Source organism: Zootoca vivipara, chromosome 3 (assembly GCF_965207765.1).
Source record: "Zootoca vivipara chromosome 3, rZooViv2.hap1.1, whole genome shotgun sequence".
In the NCBI taxonomy this organism is placed as follows: domain Eukaryota; kingdom Metazoa; phylum Chordata; class Lepidosauria; order Squamata; family Lacertidae; genus Zootoca; species Zootoca vivipara.
In genome coordinates this window covers 8,900,630-8,921,387 of record NC_142586.1, presented here as the reverse complement: position 1 = coordinate 8,921,387, position 20,758 = coordinate 8,900,630, and the positions used below count along the sequence as shown (strand labels likewise).

At 40.4% G+C, this 20,758-nt stretch overlaps 1 protein-coding gene across 17 annotated transcripts in view; it reads right to left on the bottom strand.

Moving 5' to 3' along the window:
* The window catches only part of ZC3H13 (zinc finger CCCH-type containing 13), a 47,173-nt gene that overhangs the window by 12,314 nt on the left and 14,101 nt on the right, over nt 1-20,758 (bottom strand). For 5 of the 17 annotated variants that reach the window (XM_088667176.1, XM_088667180.1, XM_088667178.1 and 2 more), the window contains 8 exons: nt 16,006-16,117; nt 14,337-14,429; nt 9,341-9,449; nt 8,254-8,393; nt 5,467-5,624; nt 3,076-3,276; nt 2,194-2,364; nt 705-1,039 (listed from right to left, as the gene is read on the bottom strand). In XM_088667176.1, coding sequence (XP_088523302.1) covers nt 705-1,039; nt 2,194-2,364; nt 3,076-3,276; nt 5,467-5,624; nt 8,254-8,340 — 952 coding nt within the window. In that variant the 5' untranslated portion in view covers nt 8,341-8,393; nt 9,341-9,449; nt 14,337-14,429; nt 16,006-16,117. Of the gene's footprint in view, nt 1-704; nt 1,040-2,193; nt 2,365-3,075; nt 3,277-5,466; nt 5,625-8,253; nt 8,394-9,340; nt 9,450-14,336; nt 14,430-15,651; nt 15,697-16,005; nt 16,118-20,758 lie in introns of all 17 variants that reach the window. The other 12 variants (XM_088667171.1, XM_088667173.1, XM_088667172.1 and 9 more) reach the window with 3 other exon arrangements.

Genomic DNA, 20,758 nt, shown 5'->3' with positions numbered 1-20,758 from the left:
TATCCTGCAACACACTGAGCTCTGTTCACAGCAATTTTACATTATGGTTTCCAAAGACTGCTGATTTAGGCAAAGTTTTGTTTTTGTTTTATGATTTTGCACTCATCCTGCTCCTCTTCTGCCATTCTACTCTTGTGCCACTTCAGAGAAGTCATTCTGAATCAGCTCAGACTTTCACCAATGTGACTAATTTAAACCCATCAGCCTCCTATCTTTAACCAGTTATCAATAAAATAAAATAAAATAAAGTGCTTTCCATTTATGACATTCCTACTGAATTTCCACAGGAGTGTTTGCACAGAGACAAAGACTTTTGAAAAATCAGGGTAAATGTTCACTGATCACAAAGTTGTTAACACCCTCAAATAATTCTAGAAAGGTGATGAGAAGTAACTTCCCTTTGCAGCAGCATATTTATTTTCTTCCTCGACAAGCTCTTTTATTCTAAAAGCTTTACTAATGGTTTATTATTAACTCCCGGGACAGGAGTTGTTACCGGTAGATCAACAACTCCATTAACTTTTCTCAATAAGCTTGATGATGTTAGTAATGCTGTCTTTTGTAGTTAATACAACAGCCAGCAATTCAATATTTGAGTTTAACAAGTCTTGGGAGAAATAATGCCTGGCCTCTTGTAACTTTAAAAAAATGTTCTTACGAACTACGAATATAAAGTTTGCTTTTATTCTTATCCCTATTCATACCATCCCTCCTTTCGTGGCGTCGATCATGTGACTGTGAAATCCGCTCACGATCATGCGACTGTGAAATCCGTTCACGATCATGCCGGCTTCTCTCTCGGACTGGTGAACGATGCCTTGAAGGGGTCTGTTTTTGCTGAGAAGGTGAGGTTCGGTGAGGATATGGAGATGAGGAACGGCCTACAGGTGGGGAAGCGGTCCTTTTGTAAGAGGGAGAAGGAGTTCTTTTGTGACGTGGTGAATGAGAACGTCTCTGAATGGAAGAACCTGACTGAGATGAGGAAGAGTGATGTCTTGAGGACACGGGAGAATGGTGCTGAGTTGGTGGTGAGGCAGACCTGCAGACATAGAAATCGGGGGGAAATATGTGGAATGAACATCCTGAGCCTTATACAACACCTTTTCAACTGATGAAAATGAATCCAATACAACTAGCCTAAATTTACCAAGTATTTCTCTGATGCACGAAAGAATATTTACAGATAATTTCATAACAATGTTGCCCATCAGATTTGAAATTATGGTAGCTTACACTGTGACCAAAATGATAATGTTGCGGACTCAGAAAGGCAAGTAATTTTCTGACAATCATTTTATGCAATATATAATAACATCAATGTGAGATCCAAAGACATAGTATGTAACAATATTATTTGAGATGTGATGTTCTACTTTGATCCTGAGTAACATGACCAATAATGCAGAGACTTAGGGTTTATCACTTTAAGCTGCTAGCTTCTTGCTAAAATGGCAGCTGATGCATTCAGATAGCTTGCATAGATATATGTTCCAGATAGGGATTGCAGTGGAACCTTGGTTTTCGAACGTCTCAGAAACCGAACGTTTCGGCTTTCGAACGCTGAAAACCCTGAAGTAATTGCTTCCGTTTTTGAATGCACCTCAGAAGTCGAACGGCTTCCAAGGCGCGTTTCTCCATTTTCTCAATGGATTCTGAGGACCATCCATTGAGCCTCCATTGTCGAACGCTTTGGAAGTCGGATGGTCTTCCAGAAGGGATTACATTTGACAACCGAGGTACCACTGTATTTTAAATTCTGTCTAGCAATGAGTCTACATGAGAAACAAATTGCAAACTTCTATCTGGAATCTGGAATGGAGTTAATATAACAATTATGGAGTACAGTTCATATCTAATCAGGAGAGATGATGCTCCATTTTCTGACCTTTTTAGAAGTGTTAGACTAGTCTCAGGCTATTATTGTTGTACTAATCCCATGGCTCTTTCTCACAAGAACTCTAAACAACTTATGTATGGACCCCAAATGGTAATACCACCTTTGGCAACAAAATTGAGCATGTGCGTATCAAATCACACCAATCAATATTGTAGCTAACATGGAAAGCAGCCTAATTTGGGCTACACAAGTTCGGTATTTCAACTTTCTGGGTGCAAAGAAAATATCCCTACAACTGGTTTTTAAAAACAAACCAACCAATAAACAAATCTATATACAGTATGTAATTACTCTACCTGCAAGATGGCGAAAGAGAATGTTTATGGCTGCTGGATTTAGCTGGAGCCCAAGATGTTTGCCTTCTCCTTGTGGTAGGAGAATATTCTCTTGAAGGAGAAGAATTACTACCAGACTGTTCTTCCGGACTAGGTGAACGTCTCTGTCTATGAGAACTTTCTGAGGGATCTCTGAGGAATATACAAACAGCAATAGGTACATGGTATCAACAACAACGACATGGAGACTGCTTGTGGCTTTGGTCAGCATGTCTTTGGCTAGAGATGAACTTGCACCCTTCTCAGAGCTTTCTGCAGTCCTTCGATAATGCACTGGTGAGAGCTGTTAGACCTGGCAGTTGCTATCCAGTTTGGGGGGTGGCGGCACAAAGTAGCTGCTGGCAACCTCCTGAAAATGTTCTCCCTCTGAGGTCCTCCAAGTTCCACTATGCCAACCACCCGTGGGCTACCCAAGGTTTACTGTCATCAGTACAGTGATATCCTAGCTGATGAGACCAAGGTTTGCTTGGCAGCCATGGGAGACTATGAACAAGCCAAGTGAAACTCAATTCCCATCCAACTGTAAATAAAGAAGGGAAGCAGGAAGAAATGCCAAATGTGCTGCAAATGGTCATCACTTAGCTAAGGTGGGCCCTGTTGAAGACTGCCTTCCATTTCTGGATTTCAGGTATTGTTGGCGCACTTTCAGATCGCAACAAGTAAGTTCCAAGACTTGTAGTGTATCATGTGATCAGGAAAAGGTAAACAGACTACAAATCAAAAGCCTTCAGTGGTGGCAAGATGGACATAAGCCCTTGAGTGTTTAGTAGTCTATGAATTACATATGTAGCAAAGCTTGACAAACTACTATACACAAACATTAAAAATACTGCAAATAAATACCTTTGTTTCTCTTTTTTCTCTTTATTGTGTCTTTCAAAGTCACGGCCTCTCTCTTTCACCTCCCTTGGCTTCTCTTCTAACCGCTCCTTAGCTTTGTGTTTCTCCTTGTGTTTCTTTCCTTGTGCCGTGTCTTCTTGTATTGGCGGTGGAGGACTAGGTGTACGAGGACCTTTCTTTTTACTGTGGTTATTTTTCGAACTCCTAAAACAGGTTGAGAAAACAAGTGTTGGAAGGGTTAATTGGTGTGCCTTTAATCACAAAATGCTACCTGAACTAGAGCTGCACCCCAAAAGGCTGGAGGAAAGTTACCTAAAGTTTCAAAGCAACTACCACCACCACAATATATTCTCACTCCAAGTCTGCCGTAGCCATTGAAAGGGAGGAATGCTGCTCACAATGGGTTGCTCTACAGCGAGAGCTGCTTCTTGGCATCAACGTGCTACACATGATTGAGGCTAATCCATCTGGTGAATCTGAGCACACAAAAAGAGGTTGCTACAACTGCACAGAGCTGCACTGGAATTGCAGCTAAAAATTGAGCAAAAATGTCATTGGGTCCGCAAATAATTTAAACAGATATTGAGTGATTCTTCCTTTACTGAAGGTACATATTCAAATTGGAACAGAATCAAGTACAGTGGTACCTCTGGTTGCGAAAAGGATCCGTTCCGGAGGTCAGGACGCATCCTGAAGAATTCGCAACCGGAGGACAGCTTCTGCACATGCGTGCACGGCGAAACCAGGAAAAATACTTCCGGGTTTGCTGCATTCACATCCCGAAGTTTACGTATCCAGAGGGATAAGTAAGCGGAGGTACAACTGTACAAAATATTATTCCAAAGAAAAGAAACAGAAAGCATACCAGATTTGATTTAATAATAATAATAATAATAATAATAATAATAATAATAATAATAATACTTATATCCCTCCCATCTGACTGGGTTTCCCCAGCCACTCTGGGCAGCTTACAACATATACAAAAACACAACAAAACATCAAGCTTTTTAAAAAAAATCCTATACTGTACAAGCATCAAACAAACCAACAGAAACCAATAGTAACAGAAACCAATGAATCAACAGAATCCAATAATGATAACAAAAAATAATAAGCAGTTTATAGTTATACTCAATTAAAATAACCCATGGACTGCAAGAAGATCAAACCTATCCATTCTGAAGGAAATCAGCCCTGAGTGCTCACTGGAAGGACAGATCCTGAAGCTGAGGCTCCAATACTTTGGCCACCTCATGAGAAGAGAAGACTCCCTGGAAAGGACCCTGATGTTGGGAAAGATGGAGGGCACAAGGAGAAGGGGACGACAGAGGACGAGATGATTGGACAGTGTTCTCGAAGCTACCAACATGAGTCTGACCAAACTGCGGGAGGCAGTAGAAGACAGGAGTGCCTGGCGTGCTCTGGTCCATGGGGTCACAAAGAGTTGGACACGACTAAACGACTAAACAACAACAACAAAATAACTGCATACCCTAACTAAACATTTAACCAACACCAGCCCAACAAAAACAAATCAGGAACCAAAATTAGAACCATTTAAAACATTTGAAAACATTTTAAACTGTTGCCCAGACCCAAGAGTTGATTATTTGCATTTCATCAGTGTTCAAAAAGATCATAAAGCAGATTAAGATACACAAACATCAATCCATTAGATTACATAATTATCCCATGTCATCTCTAATGTTTTGATTATAATTTCCAACATGTTTTCCTTTGAAGCCAAGAGAAATTGTTTTATTTTTACAAATAATTTTACATTTATTTCTCATGAACTGTCTAAACAACAGTTGGCATTAAACTTGGTTTTGCTACTTCATCCTTGGTTAAGACCAGTGAAACAACCATTTAAACTGCTGAGAGAAATCTCATCCCACTGAGCATCTGCAAGGGAGACCTGTTTGCCACCTTGTAAGCAGAAAGGTTAGAGGTGGCGAAGTGGCTTTAAGCATGCTTTGGTTGGTGCAGACAATGAAAATCATGCTTTGCGAACACACTGCAAAGCAGGGTTCTGTAGCTTGGTTTGCAGTCAATCTTAATTTTGGCTGAGATACCTCAGCAGAAGGTCATCCCATTCTATGTACAACATTTACAAAAATTCAAGGTATTTATTACGGCAGATGTTATTTGAAGCTTCACAAATTTAAAATTACATAAATGTTATTTATTCATGTCATTAAAATTATATACCACTTGATTGTAGGGGGGGAAACCCAAAACATTTCCCTCTCTAATACAGTACATTAACTTGGGGAGCTGTGGCTAAGATGAACAACCAGCACCATCCACCCCCTTAAACAAATTTTAGGCCACACCACCACTCAAGAAATAACACACATTTTCTTTTACCAAACATGCATATATACTAACCTCTGTTGGTCCAAGAGGGGTGAAGAAACTGCAGAAGTCTTTTTCTCCCTCTTAGCGGTTGAGGAGGAAGATTTGGGGCTTGATCGCAGTTTTGGAGATTTGCTAGATTTTCTTGGTGAAGGCGAGGATAATTTTGATGCAACAGCCTCTGGAGAAATCTTAACAAAGTAAAACAATACATTTGTTAATGCCCCAATTTGCTTTACTGTACATTGCTACAAGTCCAGCAACAAAAAGTCGCAGTGTGGAATGCTTCTGTTCAGACTTTCTGCTCCATTTCTTTCTTTCCTCTTCCAGTCACGCTGTGTTCAGCAAACTTCGGGGTTCAATATGCAAATACCTTCCTCTTGTTCATGGGTGGGTGCTGGTTTGGGCTACAGGCACTTATAAACCTCATTGGTATTGGGTTTAAAAAGCAGGGCTGGGCAACTTGTGGTATTCTAGATATTCACTACAACTCCCATCATCCCTGACCACCAACCTAGCTGCTAGCGTTGATGTTTCTTGAAATCCAACAACATCAAGGGCCACATGTCTCCATGGATGTCTCTGGGCATTTCTCACCTTCATCCCTATGGACATTTAAAAAACAGCTACTCAGTGTGAACTAGAAGTGACATACCCAGGCAGAGAGATGGTCCTTTCTGCCCATTATGTATACGTAACTGTTTCTGTCTTCCAAGTCTGTCTTCTAATTCCTGTCCCTTCTAGTTTCCTGCACGACCTCAATCTCTCAACAACATGCCGTTGTTTCGTGCCCCCACCCCTTTCAAGTTCCTTCCCCTAAATATTCTTTTGTACTTGTATCTCAGGGTTACTCCAACTCCGATACTTGCTCTCTAGCTTACAAGTGCTGTGGTTTTGGCTACATAAGCACAGGTACAAAGACACCTTGATTGGGATATGCACGCGTGCTGTGAAGACATTTATAAAGTATTGCTGAAGGTTGAGATCACGGTAATCGTTCAAAATTATTATTAGTATCAATTATCAATTATACACCCTTCGTCTAAGACCCCCAGGGTGGGTTACACCATTAAAAGCACAATATTAAAAACAATTTAAAACTACGATAACAAAAATGAAGTACGAAATGACAAAAAGGATAAAGAGTTGTGTACTGGTTGCTGATTTGCTACCGGGACAAGTTCAAAGCTTTACTGTTAGTAGATAGAGCCCTGATCAATTTGGTTTTATCTACGAAAACTGCCTTACCCCATATGGGCTCACTCAACCACTTTGACTGGCAGAACTATTACAGGTGCTACACAAAACCTGTTCCTCATTTGTAAGAACTCAACCTTTTAGTGTGGCAGCACCTACACCCCCCTGCCTTTAAGATATCCAGGCAACCGCCTTCACTGTACTCTATTCGGTGCCTGCTAAAAATATTTTTTTGACATGTCTACCCTGATGTTCAGTCCCTGCTCCTGCCAACCTAGCAGTTTGAAAGCACAGAGTGCAAGTAGATAAATAGGTACCGCTCCAGCGGGAAGGTAAACGGCGTTTCCGTGTGCTCTGCTTCGCCAGAAGCGGTTTTGTCATGCTGGCCACATGACCTGGAAGCTGTACGCCAGCTCCCTCGGCCTATGGAGCGAGATGAGCGCTGCAACCCGAGTCGTCCGCAACAGGACCTAATGGTCAGGGGTCCCTTTACCTTTACCCTGATGTTTAGAAAGCTGATGCCAAGTGTTAATCTGTTTTAGTCTATTATTCTAGCTTTCAAGGTGTTCTAGCTTTCTAAGTGTCGGTGCTGACCTTTAAAGCCCTAAACGGCCTCGGTCCAGTATACGTGAAGGAGCATCTCCACCTCCATCGTTCTGTCCAGACACTGAGGTCTAGTGCCGAGGGCCTTCTGGCGGTTCCCTTGCTGCAAGAAGCCAAGTTACAGGGAACCAGGCAGAGGGCCTTCTCGGTAGTGGCACCCGCCCTGTGGAATGCCCTCACACCAGATGTCAAAGAGGAAAAACAACTACCAGACTTTTAGAGGACATCTGAAGGCAGCCCTGTTTAGGAAAGCTTATAATGTTTAATAAATTATTGTTATTTTAATACTTCTGTTATTTATACCCCAGATGGGCGGGGTATAAATAATAAGTTGTTGTTGTTGTTATTTCCAAATGTCTTATACTATTATGATTAGGCAAAGGGACCCCTGACCATTAGGTCCAGTCGTGACCGACTCTGGGGTTGCGGCGCTCATCTTGCGTTATTGGCCGAGGGAGTCGGCGTATAGCTTCCAGGTCATGTGGCCAGCATGACAAAGCCGCTTCTGGTGAACCAGAGCAGCGTACAGAAACGCCATTTACCTTCCTGCTGTAGCGGTACCTATTTATCTGCTTGCACTTTGATGTGCTTTCGGATTGCTAGGTTGGCAGGAGCTGGGACAGAGCAACGGGGGCTCACCCCGTCACAGGGATTTGAACCGCCGACCTTCTAATCAGCAAGCCCTAGGCTCTGTGGTTTAACCCACAGTGCCACCCGTGTCCCTATTATGGACGCAGTAATCACTATTATGATTACTTAGTGATAATTTTATTGTTTTTTGTAAACTGCTTTGACTTTTTTCTTTACATTCAAGCGGTTTATAAATTTTATGAAATAAATAAAAACTAATTGTTGTGACTCCACATTTATTTGTGGAGCTAAAAGGAAGCTCAAGAGCACAGTGTATGCCATTATAAGCAACAGATGCGTCACTAATTACTATTATCCTGAAGGCTTGCTCAAATCTTAATTCTTAAAACTTTTATTGGCTGTGTGATGTTTTATTTTTGAGATACAAACCTCCTTTTTAATTACTATCTCTTCCCTTTTCTCCATGTTTTCTTCTTCAAGCTTCATTAACTCTCTCTGGATCTTCTGGCGCTTCATTTCCAAAGACAGTTCGTGGTCATAATCGTAGTTAACGTCTCCGTTATCAGAATCTTAATTTATTAAAGCAAACAAGAGAAGTCAGTGAACTGTTATCCTTGACATTCTCTATATTAAAAAAATGTCAACTATAGGATGACTATTATTTAATGCAATCTTGGGTCCCCGGCTGTTGTTGGACTACAACATCCCTGACTACTGGTCCTGCTAACTAGGGATGGTGGGAGTTATAGTCCAACAACAGACTGGGGAGCCAAGTTTGAGGAACACTGATTTAATGGATTCAGGGTGATCAACGTAACATTACTAAGAATCAGGAAGACACTGATTTTTAGAACTGAAATTATTCAGTGATGTCACTAAACTATGTTACCCTGAAAGGTAATTCTTTAAATTACCTATTTTTAAATAATGCTCCCCCCCCCCCAAGAGTTCCGGGTAACATAACTGGATATTCATCTCACTTTTATCCTATGAACAACACTGTCTTAGTCTAACACAAGGAGATTTAGACAGGGGGAAAGGTGGGCAGAAAAATGTGCCACCACCAATGCTTCTCCACTCCGTCAGAAATGCTTTTTCCTGTGCTAAAGGGTCCGTTTGACTATTATTAAATGTGCCTGTATACAATACATTGTCTGATTGTTCTGAAACCCTTATTGTTACATTCATTTCTCTCTCCATTCAATAGTGATTTTTTGCTCTCCCTCTGGACTCTGTTATGTAATGCTTCCGCAGTACATTATTTTTAAATGTATTTTGAAAAGAGAGATTTTAAAACTAGACAAACCAATACACTTTTCTTGCATACCATGTATCCAATCTTGTCTAGTCTACTTTCTTATTTAAAAACTACTCAGGATTCAAAAGCTATTTAAAAATAATTTTATTTTAGGAGATATATTTATAAGGAATTCAACTTCACTCCTTTGCAGTTCTCTCAGTCCATTTTTATTTTCATTTTTTTGGCTCAATGAATCTAGTAGCCAATGGCACCTACCGTCTCTGTTTGTTTCCCAGTCGGGATTTTCTTCTTCGCTTTCTGGAGTTCTCTCCTTGGTAATTTTAATATCTTCCTTCCCCCTGTGCCTCCCCCTGGAGGATTCTTTCTACAGAGGAAAACAAAACAGGCAAATTCAAACAAAACAGGCCTTTAGAACTGTGGGCAGTGTCTGAGTGTCTGTCTGTCTGTCTGTCTGTCTGTCTGTCTGTCTGTCTGTCTGTCTCTCTCTCTCTCTCTCTCTCTCTCTCTCTCTCTCTCTCTCTGTGTGTGTGTTTGTGTGTGTGTTGTTTTGTTTTGTTTCTCACTACGTTATATATTTTTGTGTTTTTATATTATAAACTGCCCCAACTTATCCTTGGATAAAAAGGTGGTATAGAAATTCAAATAAATAAATAAATAGTAAGTCAGTTGATTTTAAAAAGCAATAGTTGGAAGCAGGCACATTTAGCAGGGTGGCTGGGGTCTTTCCCCACCCCGCCCCTACTTCATGACTCTGCTTTTTCATGAAAACATTCAAGAAGGGTTTGCTTTTCCCAAGTTCCAGATATTAAAAAAAGAATAGGTTGAAAACTCAGACTTATAGAACATACTCCTCCTTCTAGTATGCAGTGTGTGTCAAGGAATACTTACGAGAACTCAAAAAAGAGAAAATAAAAATAAAAAAATCATTCCAGTAGCACCTTAAAGGTAAAGGGACCCCTGACCATTAGGTCCAGTCGTGACAGACTCTGGGGTTGCGCGCTCATCTCGCATTATTGGCAGAGGGAGCCAGCGTATAGCTTCCAGGTCATGTGGCCAGCATGACAAAGCCATTTCTGGCGAACCAGAGCCCTTTTACCTTCCCGCTTGCAGCGGTACCTATTTATCTACTTGCACTTTGACGTGCTTTCAAACTGCTAGGTTGGCAGGAGCTGGGATGGAGCTCACCCCGTCGCAGGGATTCGAACCGCCGACCTTCTGATCGGCAAGCTCTAGGCTCTGCACACTTCTTCAGATACACTTCTTCGTGCATGCACACAAAAGCTCTACCAATGACAAACTTAGTTGGTCTCTAAGGTGCTACTGGAAGGAATTTTTTTATTTTGTTTCGACTACGTCAGACCAACACAGCTACCTACTTGTAACTCAAAAAAGAGAAAGGCTTAGTTCAGATATAATGCTTGGAATTCTAAAAGCAGGCACGAAGCTTGGGGGTTGAACAATTAGGAAATAAAACAAAGCTGATTCTGAATGAAGAGTTTCCTTAGTGTCCAAATTCAGGAACTGGTTGGCTCAAATGTCAGTTTATTCACAAATCAGGATATTAAAATATGGGTGGGATTCAGCTAAGTAGTTGTGCAAGTGGAAGCCCACAAAAGGACCTCCGCTAGTGCAAACTGGGCTTTCCTCCCCTCACACACACCCTGAAACCAGCTCAAGAATTTCTGTGCTATCTCCTGTGGTGGGATTTCAGGACCTCAAAACATATGGTAGCTACTAAACCAGCTGTATGAAAAGCTCACTAGTCAGAAGGGTGCAAGTTACTCAGCCATGTCTGAAAATGTTACAGCTTAATTTCCAGTAGGACTTGTGTGGGAGACAAAATACAGGTTTTTAAACAGAGAATAGTAGCTACTGGATATGTAGAAAGCAGGGGTGAGCTGAATCACTAAGATAGCCCTGCAACGAGGGTCTGGATGTAGAGATCTTATATCCACACCATTAAGCCCTCGTGGGGATATAGAAGCGGTGCAGGAAAAGGCCTGAGGAAGTTAAGAGGACAGCTGTATCTTCATTTCCAACCCTTAATTTCTAACTGGAGGCTCCATTTTGCATTTACACACTCACCAGGTAAATGCTATTTACTTTTCAGGCCTATGTTTGCTTGCTAATTTATTTTACAAACACCACGTTTTAAAAAATGCCGCAGTGTGATGAACAGCACGAAATCAGCAATAAGATTACATTCACAAAACAAATATAAAATATATCAGCAGAACAAATTAATACATCAGCATAGATGGATCGTTCCCTGGCAAATGCTAAGTTTCAAACAGCCACCCTATAAGACAGGTGCAAGTATGCAAAGACCACAATGTTAATCAGGGAAAAAAGCATTGCCTTCAGGGACACAAAACGACTCCCTCTGCAGTATATTTTAATTGTATAAACAAAGTGGGGTAATATATTCCTTTCTTCCATATCAAACAAGTGGTGGCAATCACTCCCCTGCAACCAAGCGGAAGGAGAAGATGCATTTCTGAATCTTTAACCTCCCCAAACGCAAAAACTGTGCTCAGCTCCTTGGCAGGAAGGTACAGGTAAGAGATTCCCTTACCTGTCCCTCAAGCATGCTGCATTCATTACTGCAGCAAACTGGACTAGGAAGTTTGATCTGCAAAAGGCTTGTCGCTTTGCCCTTTCTACAACAGTCAGCATCTTAAAAAGCCTGGGTCTTCAGCCTCCTCATCTGACTTATCAGTGAGCCAGAGACAGGCCTACTGATCCAGGGGGATGGATCCAGTGTTTGGCTCTGAATGTGATAGGGCCAGAAACTGGGGTGTTAAGAGACTTCCGGTCTGCCGCCAGCTCCGATCGGCAGGATTTGTCTCGGCTCCCGAGACAGCCCGACTCCGCGAGGGGGGGGGAAGCCGCGGGGGCGACGCAGCTCCCATAGAACCCCAAATTGGGCTTTTGGGGGGCAAAAGCTCAGCAGCGCTCCGATCGCAGGCCCCTTCACTGCCCGGTAAGCTCGGAAAGAGCCCCGGAGAAAGTGGAGACAGGCGCCGCGGGAGCCATTTTGAGTGCCATCTTACCCTCGCGGGGGGAAGCCCTGATTCCGACGGAGGAGAGCGGCGGATTCTTTTAAAGTAAGAACCCAATCATCGGATTTATATAAACCTTTGGCATTTAATTGGATCTGAATTGGCAATACGAGGTAATTTAAAAAGGAAGTCGATTACCCCTCCTCTGAGAGACAGTGAGACAGCAAATAAGCCCTTGGCTGTCATAAAAGTTCAGCTTTAATTTACCAGGAAGCGGACTTAGAAACTCCCCAGCTGCAGGCGCAGGGGAGAGAATTGACGCTAACAGGATTGCCTGCAAATTGGGATTAACTTCAAAGAAAGTCCCTCTGAAAACTGGACCCGGGTCCCTGGACAGGTCAGTGAACGGACCTTGAGAATAATAAATCAATTAAGAAAATTGGATTATAAATATTTGATTTGGAATTGAGTAACTGATGATATTTAAAAAGTGTCGTTGAAACGAGGATAATGATTATAAGAGACATTTGATGACAATGGAGTTTTATAAAGAAGATGGAATATACTCAATCCAATAAAAAATGGCGAGGAGAAAGTTGGAACTTGATCCCTGCCTTTACCCGGATGCACAAACAATTAGAGCCACATGAAATTCGAGATGCCTGAGAACGACCCAGTCATAACAACATCACAAGACTTTGCTTGGCAAAAGATTTTCTCTGTGGTATCGGACATTAAACAGGTGTTAAAGCAAGACAATGAACAACTGCAGGAGCTCAACAAATCATGGAGAGACAGAGACAGCACAAAAGACTTACAACCACAAATTTTAGAAGAAGAGGAACATGAACAACACAGTGCTCCACAAGTGGGAGATGTGGGGCAAGATATAGATTCTTCACAAGGAGTCCTCAAAAATGAAACAGTGGACACCGCTGAACTCCTAGTGAGAGAAGGAGTTCAGGGTAAAAGCTGGGAACTGGAAGGAAAGAGGAGGAAAAAAGAGATAGATGTGGAGATCGACAATGTAAAGATTTGGCTCCAAGATATAGAGGGGGAAAAGAATGCAAAGGAAGAGGAGAGGGATTGGGCAACATGTCTTGATGGGAAGGGGGGGGCAGAAGATGGGGAGAGAACATTGGGGGTGGGTCTGGGAAAGGGTGGGAATAGGATGAATAAGTGATAAATATTTTTAATGGACTGATATGTATGGCATGATCTGGGTATGATAAATGGAATTCATTGAAATGTCTAAGGGATTCGGTTACAGTAGTAGGAGGGATGTGATAAATTGATTAGTGAGAAGGAAAGAGGTTAGATTTTGATAATTTGAAAAAAAAAATATTCTTGGTAAAAAATAATAAGTTAAGGGAAGAGTTAAAAGTTTGAAGAATTGAAAGAGAGTTGAAATAAGTTTGGAAATTGGAAATATAAAATTGAAAGTATAGATTTATAAATATGAGTATTATGTGTAAAGCAGGAAAGTTAATTTGGATTATTATGAAGGGATGAATTATTATTGTGAAAACTGTCCAATTGATAATTAACAAGGAATTCAGAGTGGGGGAAGTCGGGGAAGTCTAGATGGTTATGAAATGATTTGAATTAAGAAGTTTAATTTCTATTTTTGTGTTTTGTTTTGTTTTTTTCTTCCTCTCTTTTTCACCTTTTTTCTTATTTTTCTTATTTTTTTTGGCCTTCTTTTTCGTAGGCCTTCTTTTGTCTTTTTTGTTTTTGGTTTTGTTTTTTGGTTCTATGAAGGAAATTGGAATTAGGATGTATTTACAGTGATGTGGTTAATGGAAAATAATAAAAATTATTTGAAGGGGAAAAAAAGAAACTGGGGTGTTAAATGGGAGGAATCAGGGGCAGGGAATGTTGCCCACTAACACACACACACCCAACACCTTTCTGCACGGCTATGAAATTTCACAGATTGGTTAGGGAGAACGAATAGGCTAAAAGCCAGATAATCATATACTGCCTCTATCTTGTTGGCTGATCAGTACTGTGATGTCAAGCAATGTTCATAAACACTAAAACTGCTCAGGATTATTGATTTGCCATGCATGGTCATGGGGCAACAATCAGGTTTTAAAATGTCCCATTTTCAGCCTAGTTACTGACTAGGGTGCCTTGGTTTATGTTTGGACCAATTGTCAGGGAACTAATAATTTCAATACCCTCATGGGTTAGTCAGCTCCAAGCATTTTAATATATACAAGTAATGATATAAACAAACCACTCACACGTGGAACCTGAAAATGAAGTTTTCCTTCCGAATCGGCCAGTTAGTCCATCCAAAATGCAAGATTTCCCCACACTGCTTCAATTTAGAAATTCTATAAACAATCCAATCAAGTGTTACTTATTTCAGCCAATTCTTTTAAAAAGAAAAGCTGATTATTGTTACGGGTTTGGGGGTCTTGACTGAGGCAAATGACTACAATTTTGTGTGACAAAATCGGATGTGAAATTAGGGGACATACTAAAAAGAGTCTCTCACCCAACTTGGAAATGTGACCTTCATGAGCATTTTAGAAATTCATGAGCATTTGACAGTAATGTGGAGAATTTTACATTATTTTCCCTTGGTTAACCATATTTTAGGATCCTGAAAAGTATTTACATTCTGAACCACTGAAGTCTTAGGGTAGTGTCCAATGAAGTTGTCCCACTAAGTGTAAGGATTTCCACCTATGCCACAGAACTTCTTCCCCCAGGATTAAGTTAACCCTTTGAAGAACTTATTTCATTTAAAATAATTAAGGCTGTAAAAAGACAGGTTAAGAAGCTATTTGAAGACTGGTTTCTTAGAGAATCTGAAAAGCAACAGAAGCTTTTATATATCTCTCTTAAGCAATGCACATTCTAACTAGAGCTTTAAGCTACCAACGTGTCACAAGAAGTAAAGATTCCAGACCCCAGAAATCTATGTCTGTACAGATTGCATAAATATCTCAGTTCTTAATTTTCATACAAAGAGAGAAAAAAATGGATTTTTGTTCTGGTTTATATCCAATTTAGCACAGAGGGACCTTTCTCAAATAAACTACCATGACTTCCTTCTAGTAGTAAATACCACAGAAAATGAAGACTGTGTTCTACTGAAACCCTAATGAGTTTAACTTGTATATATGCGGAAGCAATTTTGGCTAGGTTTTAATATAATATTAAACATACCAGATTTTTCAATTGGGCAGAGGTGAAAATCTTAAGGCAAGTTTTCACCACCGTTATGCAAATGTTCCCTTGCACAAGGCTTTCTCATACCTTCCTCCAGTGGAGCTGAAAAAAACTGTCCTGTGGTTTGAGGAATTGCTTGGAAAAGTCTGATGTAGCACACACAAAACTGGCAGAAACTGGGTCCAAGCTTCTTACACAAATGAACTTCCAATCCTCAGGAGATGATTGGTTGTCAAAGGAGGCAAGCTCAGTGGAGAAGAGAGGTGGAAAAATCCCTGTTATATGCACACATTTCTGCTCATGTGTGTGTGGGCCCAATCCATAATCTACATTGAGAAGTTAAGGCCAAGATAAAAAAAAACATTTAAGAAGTCCTACCTCTGGTGCACCCAATGGCTTGGACTTGCTCAGTGGAATTTTTCCCTATGAATAGGAAAATCTCATGTTACGTCATAAACTGCTTTGCCCTATGTCAAAAGGGGTTTGTTTTCGGCATGGGCCAGGAAGGGACAGTGTGATGTGGTTTTGTTGTTTGAGAACACAAACACAACCCTGCTTGGGAATACAGAACTAGTTGTTAGGGTCAATGGATCCTGACCAGGGAATTCTAAACACATCTTAGGTAACTGGGGTTAAGTGCAACACAGTGCTTGGTTTTTCCCCACAAAAGGAAATTGTGCATCCCAACACAACTGAAGAAAACTAAGAGATATATGAACATCCCATGCTCACCCTGACAGGAGAAGATTGCTCTTCTGTATTATGCTTCTGTGGTTCAGCTTCAATTTCTTGACGCTTATTCTTCATTCTTTCCCGAAGATCCCCTGTAGGCCTTTCGGGTGACCTATACAATATAGACAGAGAATATAACTGCTTCTACATCCTTTTTTAAAATACAGTTTACAGGTTTGAGACCTGCAGTTTTATAATACAGTTGTGCTTTGCCATCATTTTTCCTGTCTTCACTCAGCTCCTGCCATGTAATATGCAATACAATACAATACAATACAATTACCTCCAACCTTAAATAAATTGCCATTAAAGCTACCCAGTATGAGGGAGGCTTGCCTAACCCTTTTAAACAAGTTTAACTTTTGTTCGGGAATCACACAAAAGGTATGAGCTAATCCAAGGAAGTCCCCCTGCCCTGGAAAATCATCCCTTACCTAAAGTAAATAAAATGAAAAGTTTGCCTAAAAGTTTCCTTATGTCACCCAGTGTATGATAGCAATTCACTTTCATGAGACCAAGTGCTTGATTAGGCTGAGATGTAAATGTCATTCTACTGCAAACAACTGGCATTTTTATGGTCACCAACCTTTTTGGGCCACTGGACACACTTGGAATTTTGAGAAAGTGCCATGGCCACCAGCCACAAGATGGCCACTGAGGGAAGGGTGTGGCATAATTAAAAACAGCTGCAACATCTAAAAGGATAGCAAAAGAGACACACTACACAAATGGCGCAGTCATGCCCCCACATCAACCACCCCATCAATGGGCTGGAAAGGCACCTCCATCAGCCCCCGCCACGTTCATTCATAGAGAAAATCTTGTTATATCTCTCCTCTGTTCAGAACATATGGGAGGCTAGGTATCCAATCCTAGCATCCAATGAAATGCGATCATGTTTAAGGGGGCATGTGCCATGTAAAAGAGGTTGAACCCGTGCAAACAAGAGCTAAGCAGGACAACCAAGCTGTCTTTTGTGCACTGTGGACATTGGATGCATATTTATGAGATGGATCACAGGTGCCATAGGAGGTTATGGTGGGCACACTGGCACCCATGGGCACTGTCCTGGTAACCCTTTTTGCAGTTTTAAATAATATTTTCCAGAAAATACATAACAAGCTAAGAATCTCCCAGCCTGCCCCAGGGCAATTCAAAATACATGATATATACAGAACACCAGATCTAACTTAATACAAGTAAACCATTGAAGGTTAACTCTGAACATAATAGATCTTACTTGGAACCTTAACAAAATGTAGGAAATTTCAGATTAAAAACAACAACAAAAATCTATCAGCATGATTCCTTAGCTGATCTGACATTTCCCCATGACTAGGATATGCCAAACTTTATCCAGTCACTGCTTTCCACCAACCAAATGAGCCATCCTGTAATTATGTGCAATAATGAATTCAGGAGCCATTAAGAGATAGTTTAAACTCCTTGTAAGAGGTGTTATAGGGACCCAGGTGGCGCTGTGGTTAAACCACTGAGCCTAGGGCTTGCTGATCAGAAGGTCGGCGGTTCGAATCCCTGTGACGGGGTGAGCTCCCGTTGCTTGGTTCCAGCTCCTGCCAACCTAGCAGTTCAAAAGCACGTCAAAATGCAAGTAGATAAATAGGAACCGCTACAGCGGGAAGGTAAACAGCGTTTCCATGTGCTGCTCTGGTCTGCCAGAAGCGGCTTTGTCATGCTGGCCACATGACCTGGAAGCTATACGCCGGCTCCCTCGGCCAATAATGCGAGATGAGCGCACAACCCCAGAGTCGGTCACGACTGGACCTAATGGTCAGGGGTCCCTTTACCTTTAAGAGGTGTTATAATGCCTTTTAGATCAATCAAAAAGGAGGCACAAAAGCAAGTCAACTATAAACTGAGCACCCTAAAATTTGAGTTATTTTCTGAAGACTATCTTACCAGAAAACTGAAGTTATGCAGCACTCTACCCCAGTATTCCTATGAAAATCTGAACATGCGGATAAAGTTATGTGCAATATCCAGTTCTGTGGAGTGGGGTTGTGACATAAGAAGAAAAGCATGAAATTCCACTGGACTAGTGAAAGCTTTGAAGATGCTTGAAATAGCTCTTACAATCCTGGTCACGTATATTAGGCTCTTTGTATTTATTCTTCTACATGATAGAAGAATATGGTACTCTCTAGGTGTCACTGGACAATGGAGTTTGGGAGTCCAACAATGTCTGCAGGGCACCACAATCAGCTATTGCTGTTCTACATTTCCCAAAGTTGAAAAAAGTTCTGATTTGAATACAAGGGTCAGGCTCTCTTCACCCTGAGCTAACTACTCAGCCCAGCTCATTCTAAATACATGCTCAATTTGAGACAATATATCTAGCTATGCAAATAAAAGAAAATAAAGCAAACATGACTGAGTACCGGTAAGTTGTTAACTTGTGAAGATGAATCTCAAGGGGAAAAAACCTTGGCATCTTGCATTTATTTTCATCAGGTCTTAACTAAGTTTATAATAAAATATTATCACTCAAAAGAAGAAACGGGTTGATATTTTTTTGGAAGGGGAGGAAAATACACCCCTCTCTCCTAAGCTTAAATACTCAGTTTATTTAGGAAGTCTTAAGTGTAAGGAAACTAGAAACAGGTTTCAGAGAGCTTCCTCTCTCCTCTGCAAGTAAAGAGACTCTTCACACATTACTCTTTCAAGTGCGCACCTAAAAATGCTAAAACTACACACGTAATACACATACACTCAGGGGAGACAAGGATTGGCTATGGCTTCCTGTTGAGCGGTTACTCTGAAGCAAACCTAGGGTGGTTGCTGTGTGATATAGAAAATATTACTTCCCATTCTTTAAGGTGAATCAGAATGTATTCCTCATTTTATTTTTTTAGCTAACTCTGCAAGCAATACTGTAGACAAAGGAGGTCACTAATTAAATCTAACATTGGTAACAAATTTACCATGATTTTAGGCAAGCCCTTATTCTCTCAGTCCCATCACCCATCTTAGTAAGAATTATTGTGATCATGTATAAGAAAGAGCCAGCTACTTGAATACTGTACTTAAAATATGCTACAAAATGTTGTTCGGATTTAGCCCAACTTAAAATCCTACAGGCAAACTGAGCATTAAATCTGAAGAGGCTAAGGATTTAATTCAGCAGAAAATTCTAAAACCTTAGATGTTCCAACAATATTTATGGAAACAAGCTCCATTTCAATCTCCAAAAAGAGAATACTTATTTCATCCATAAGTAACGGAAGCCTTCTGATGCTATGTCAAAAGGATTCTTCTTATGGTTTAATTTCTAAAAGAAAATATGAAATCACAAAAACCACATACCTAAAAATCTTGCTATTTTCTATATTCAATTTTAAACAAATCAAAATTAGAAGTAAAGAGCCTCGGGAATTGAGCTATAAAGGAAGCATATCTGGAGAATCAAAATTCATGATAAGAAATTCATTTCAACTTCCTCTTTATAAAAATATATATTCAAGTAATGTAGGTTAAGGTAAAGGACCCGAGACAGTTACGTCCAGTCAAATTCGACTATGCAATGAAAGTTTTTCCAGATATCTGTAAGTTTAGAAGGTGTTGGATTACTTTAGTACTTTGTGTAAATTGAAAGTATTCAAGAAGGCCATATTCTGCAATCTCACAGAATAGTATGTTACTCTTTATATATAAACTTTACTCTCTTTAAGAAGTACTTGTTCATTCAAATAGAACCCTTATACAAAGAGCTGGTATGAAACTTGTAATTTGCAGGGAGGAATGAAAATGAGGACTGTACCCATATTGAACACTAAGTAAAATATAGTACCTGGAAACACTATAAAAAAGTCCAACCATCTCCTACATAAACAATGTTCCGTGCTCTCAGAGAGCTTTCTGTATATTTTATACATCCTGAGAAGCAGGGCTTTTTTCAGCCGGAACTCACTGAAACTCAGTTCCAGCACCTCTCAAGGTGGGTGCCATTGCCATTGTAAGAAAACAAGGGAGGCATTCACGGTGAGTTCTGGCTCCTCTTTTTCTAGAAAAATAACACTACTGAAAAGTATATTGTTTTAGCCCCAGGGAAACAGTATTTTATACCAAGAATACGCTTTCTTCAGATTTTTACATGTAAATTAAGCAGTAAAGTCCTACTTTGCAGTTACTGAGGGCATTTCAAAGGGCATTGTGCCCCTTCAGCAATAGTCCCAACAATTTCTTTAATCCAAAAGGAAATCTAGTCAAAGCGCAATCCTCAAGAAATTGATAAGCATCCCTTAGTACTTTCCTACATGCAGCCTAATGCTACACACATACCCACACATGATCTAAAATCACAAATAAGGTATCAAAGTAACAAGTATCCAGTTTTCTTCTTAATTGTTTCTTTAAAGGTTTATGGTTTACTCCAGTTCATACTGGCTTTGGCTATTATTCTAAGAAATACATTTTATTTGACTTGGAAACAGGTTTTTCTCGAAAGGAGTGGAACTTCCAAGTAAATGAAGAGACTATATGGATTTAATAAAACATGTGGTTTTTACTAAGCAGAGTTGTTCAACTGTTCAATGTATGAAGGTCAGCAACTTTCCTTTAATATATAGGTGGTTGTAGTCCTATACGTGCAATTCCTCTTTCCTTACATGTCTGCAGAGAACACCACTACAGAAATTTCAACTGTGCACGAATGTCCTTGCTCTAACTTGACAAATACAGTATTTTACAATATTATGCTTCCAGTCTAGAAGGAAAACAAGAGGGAGGAGAATTT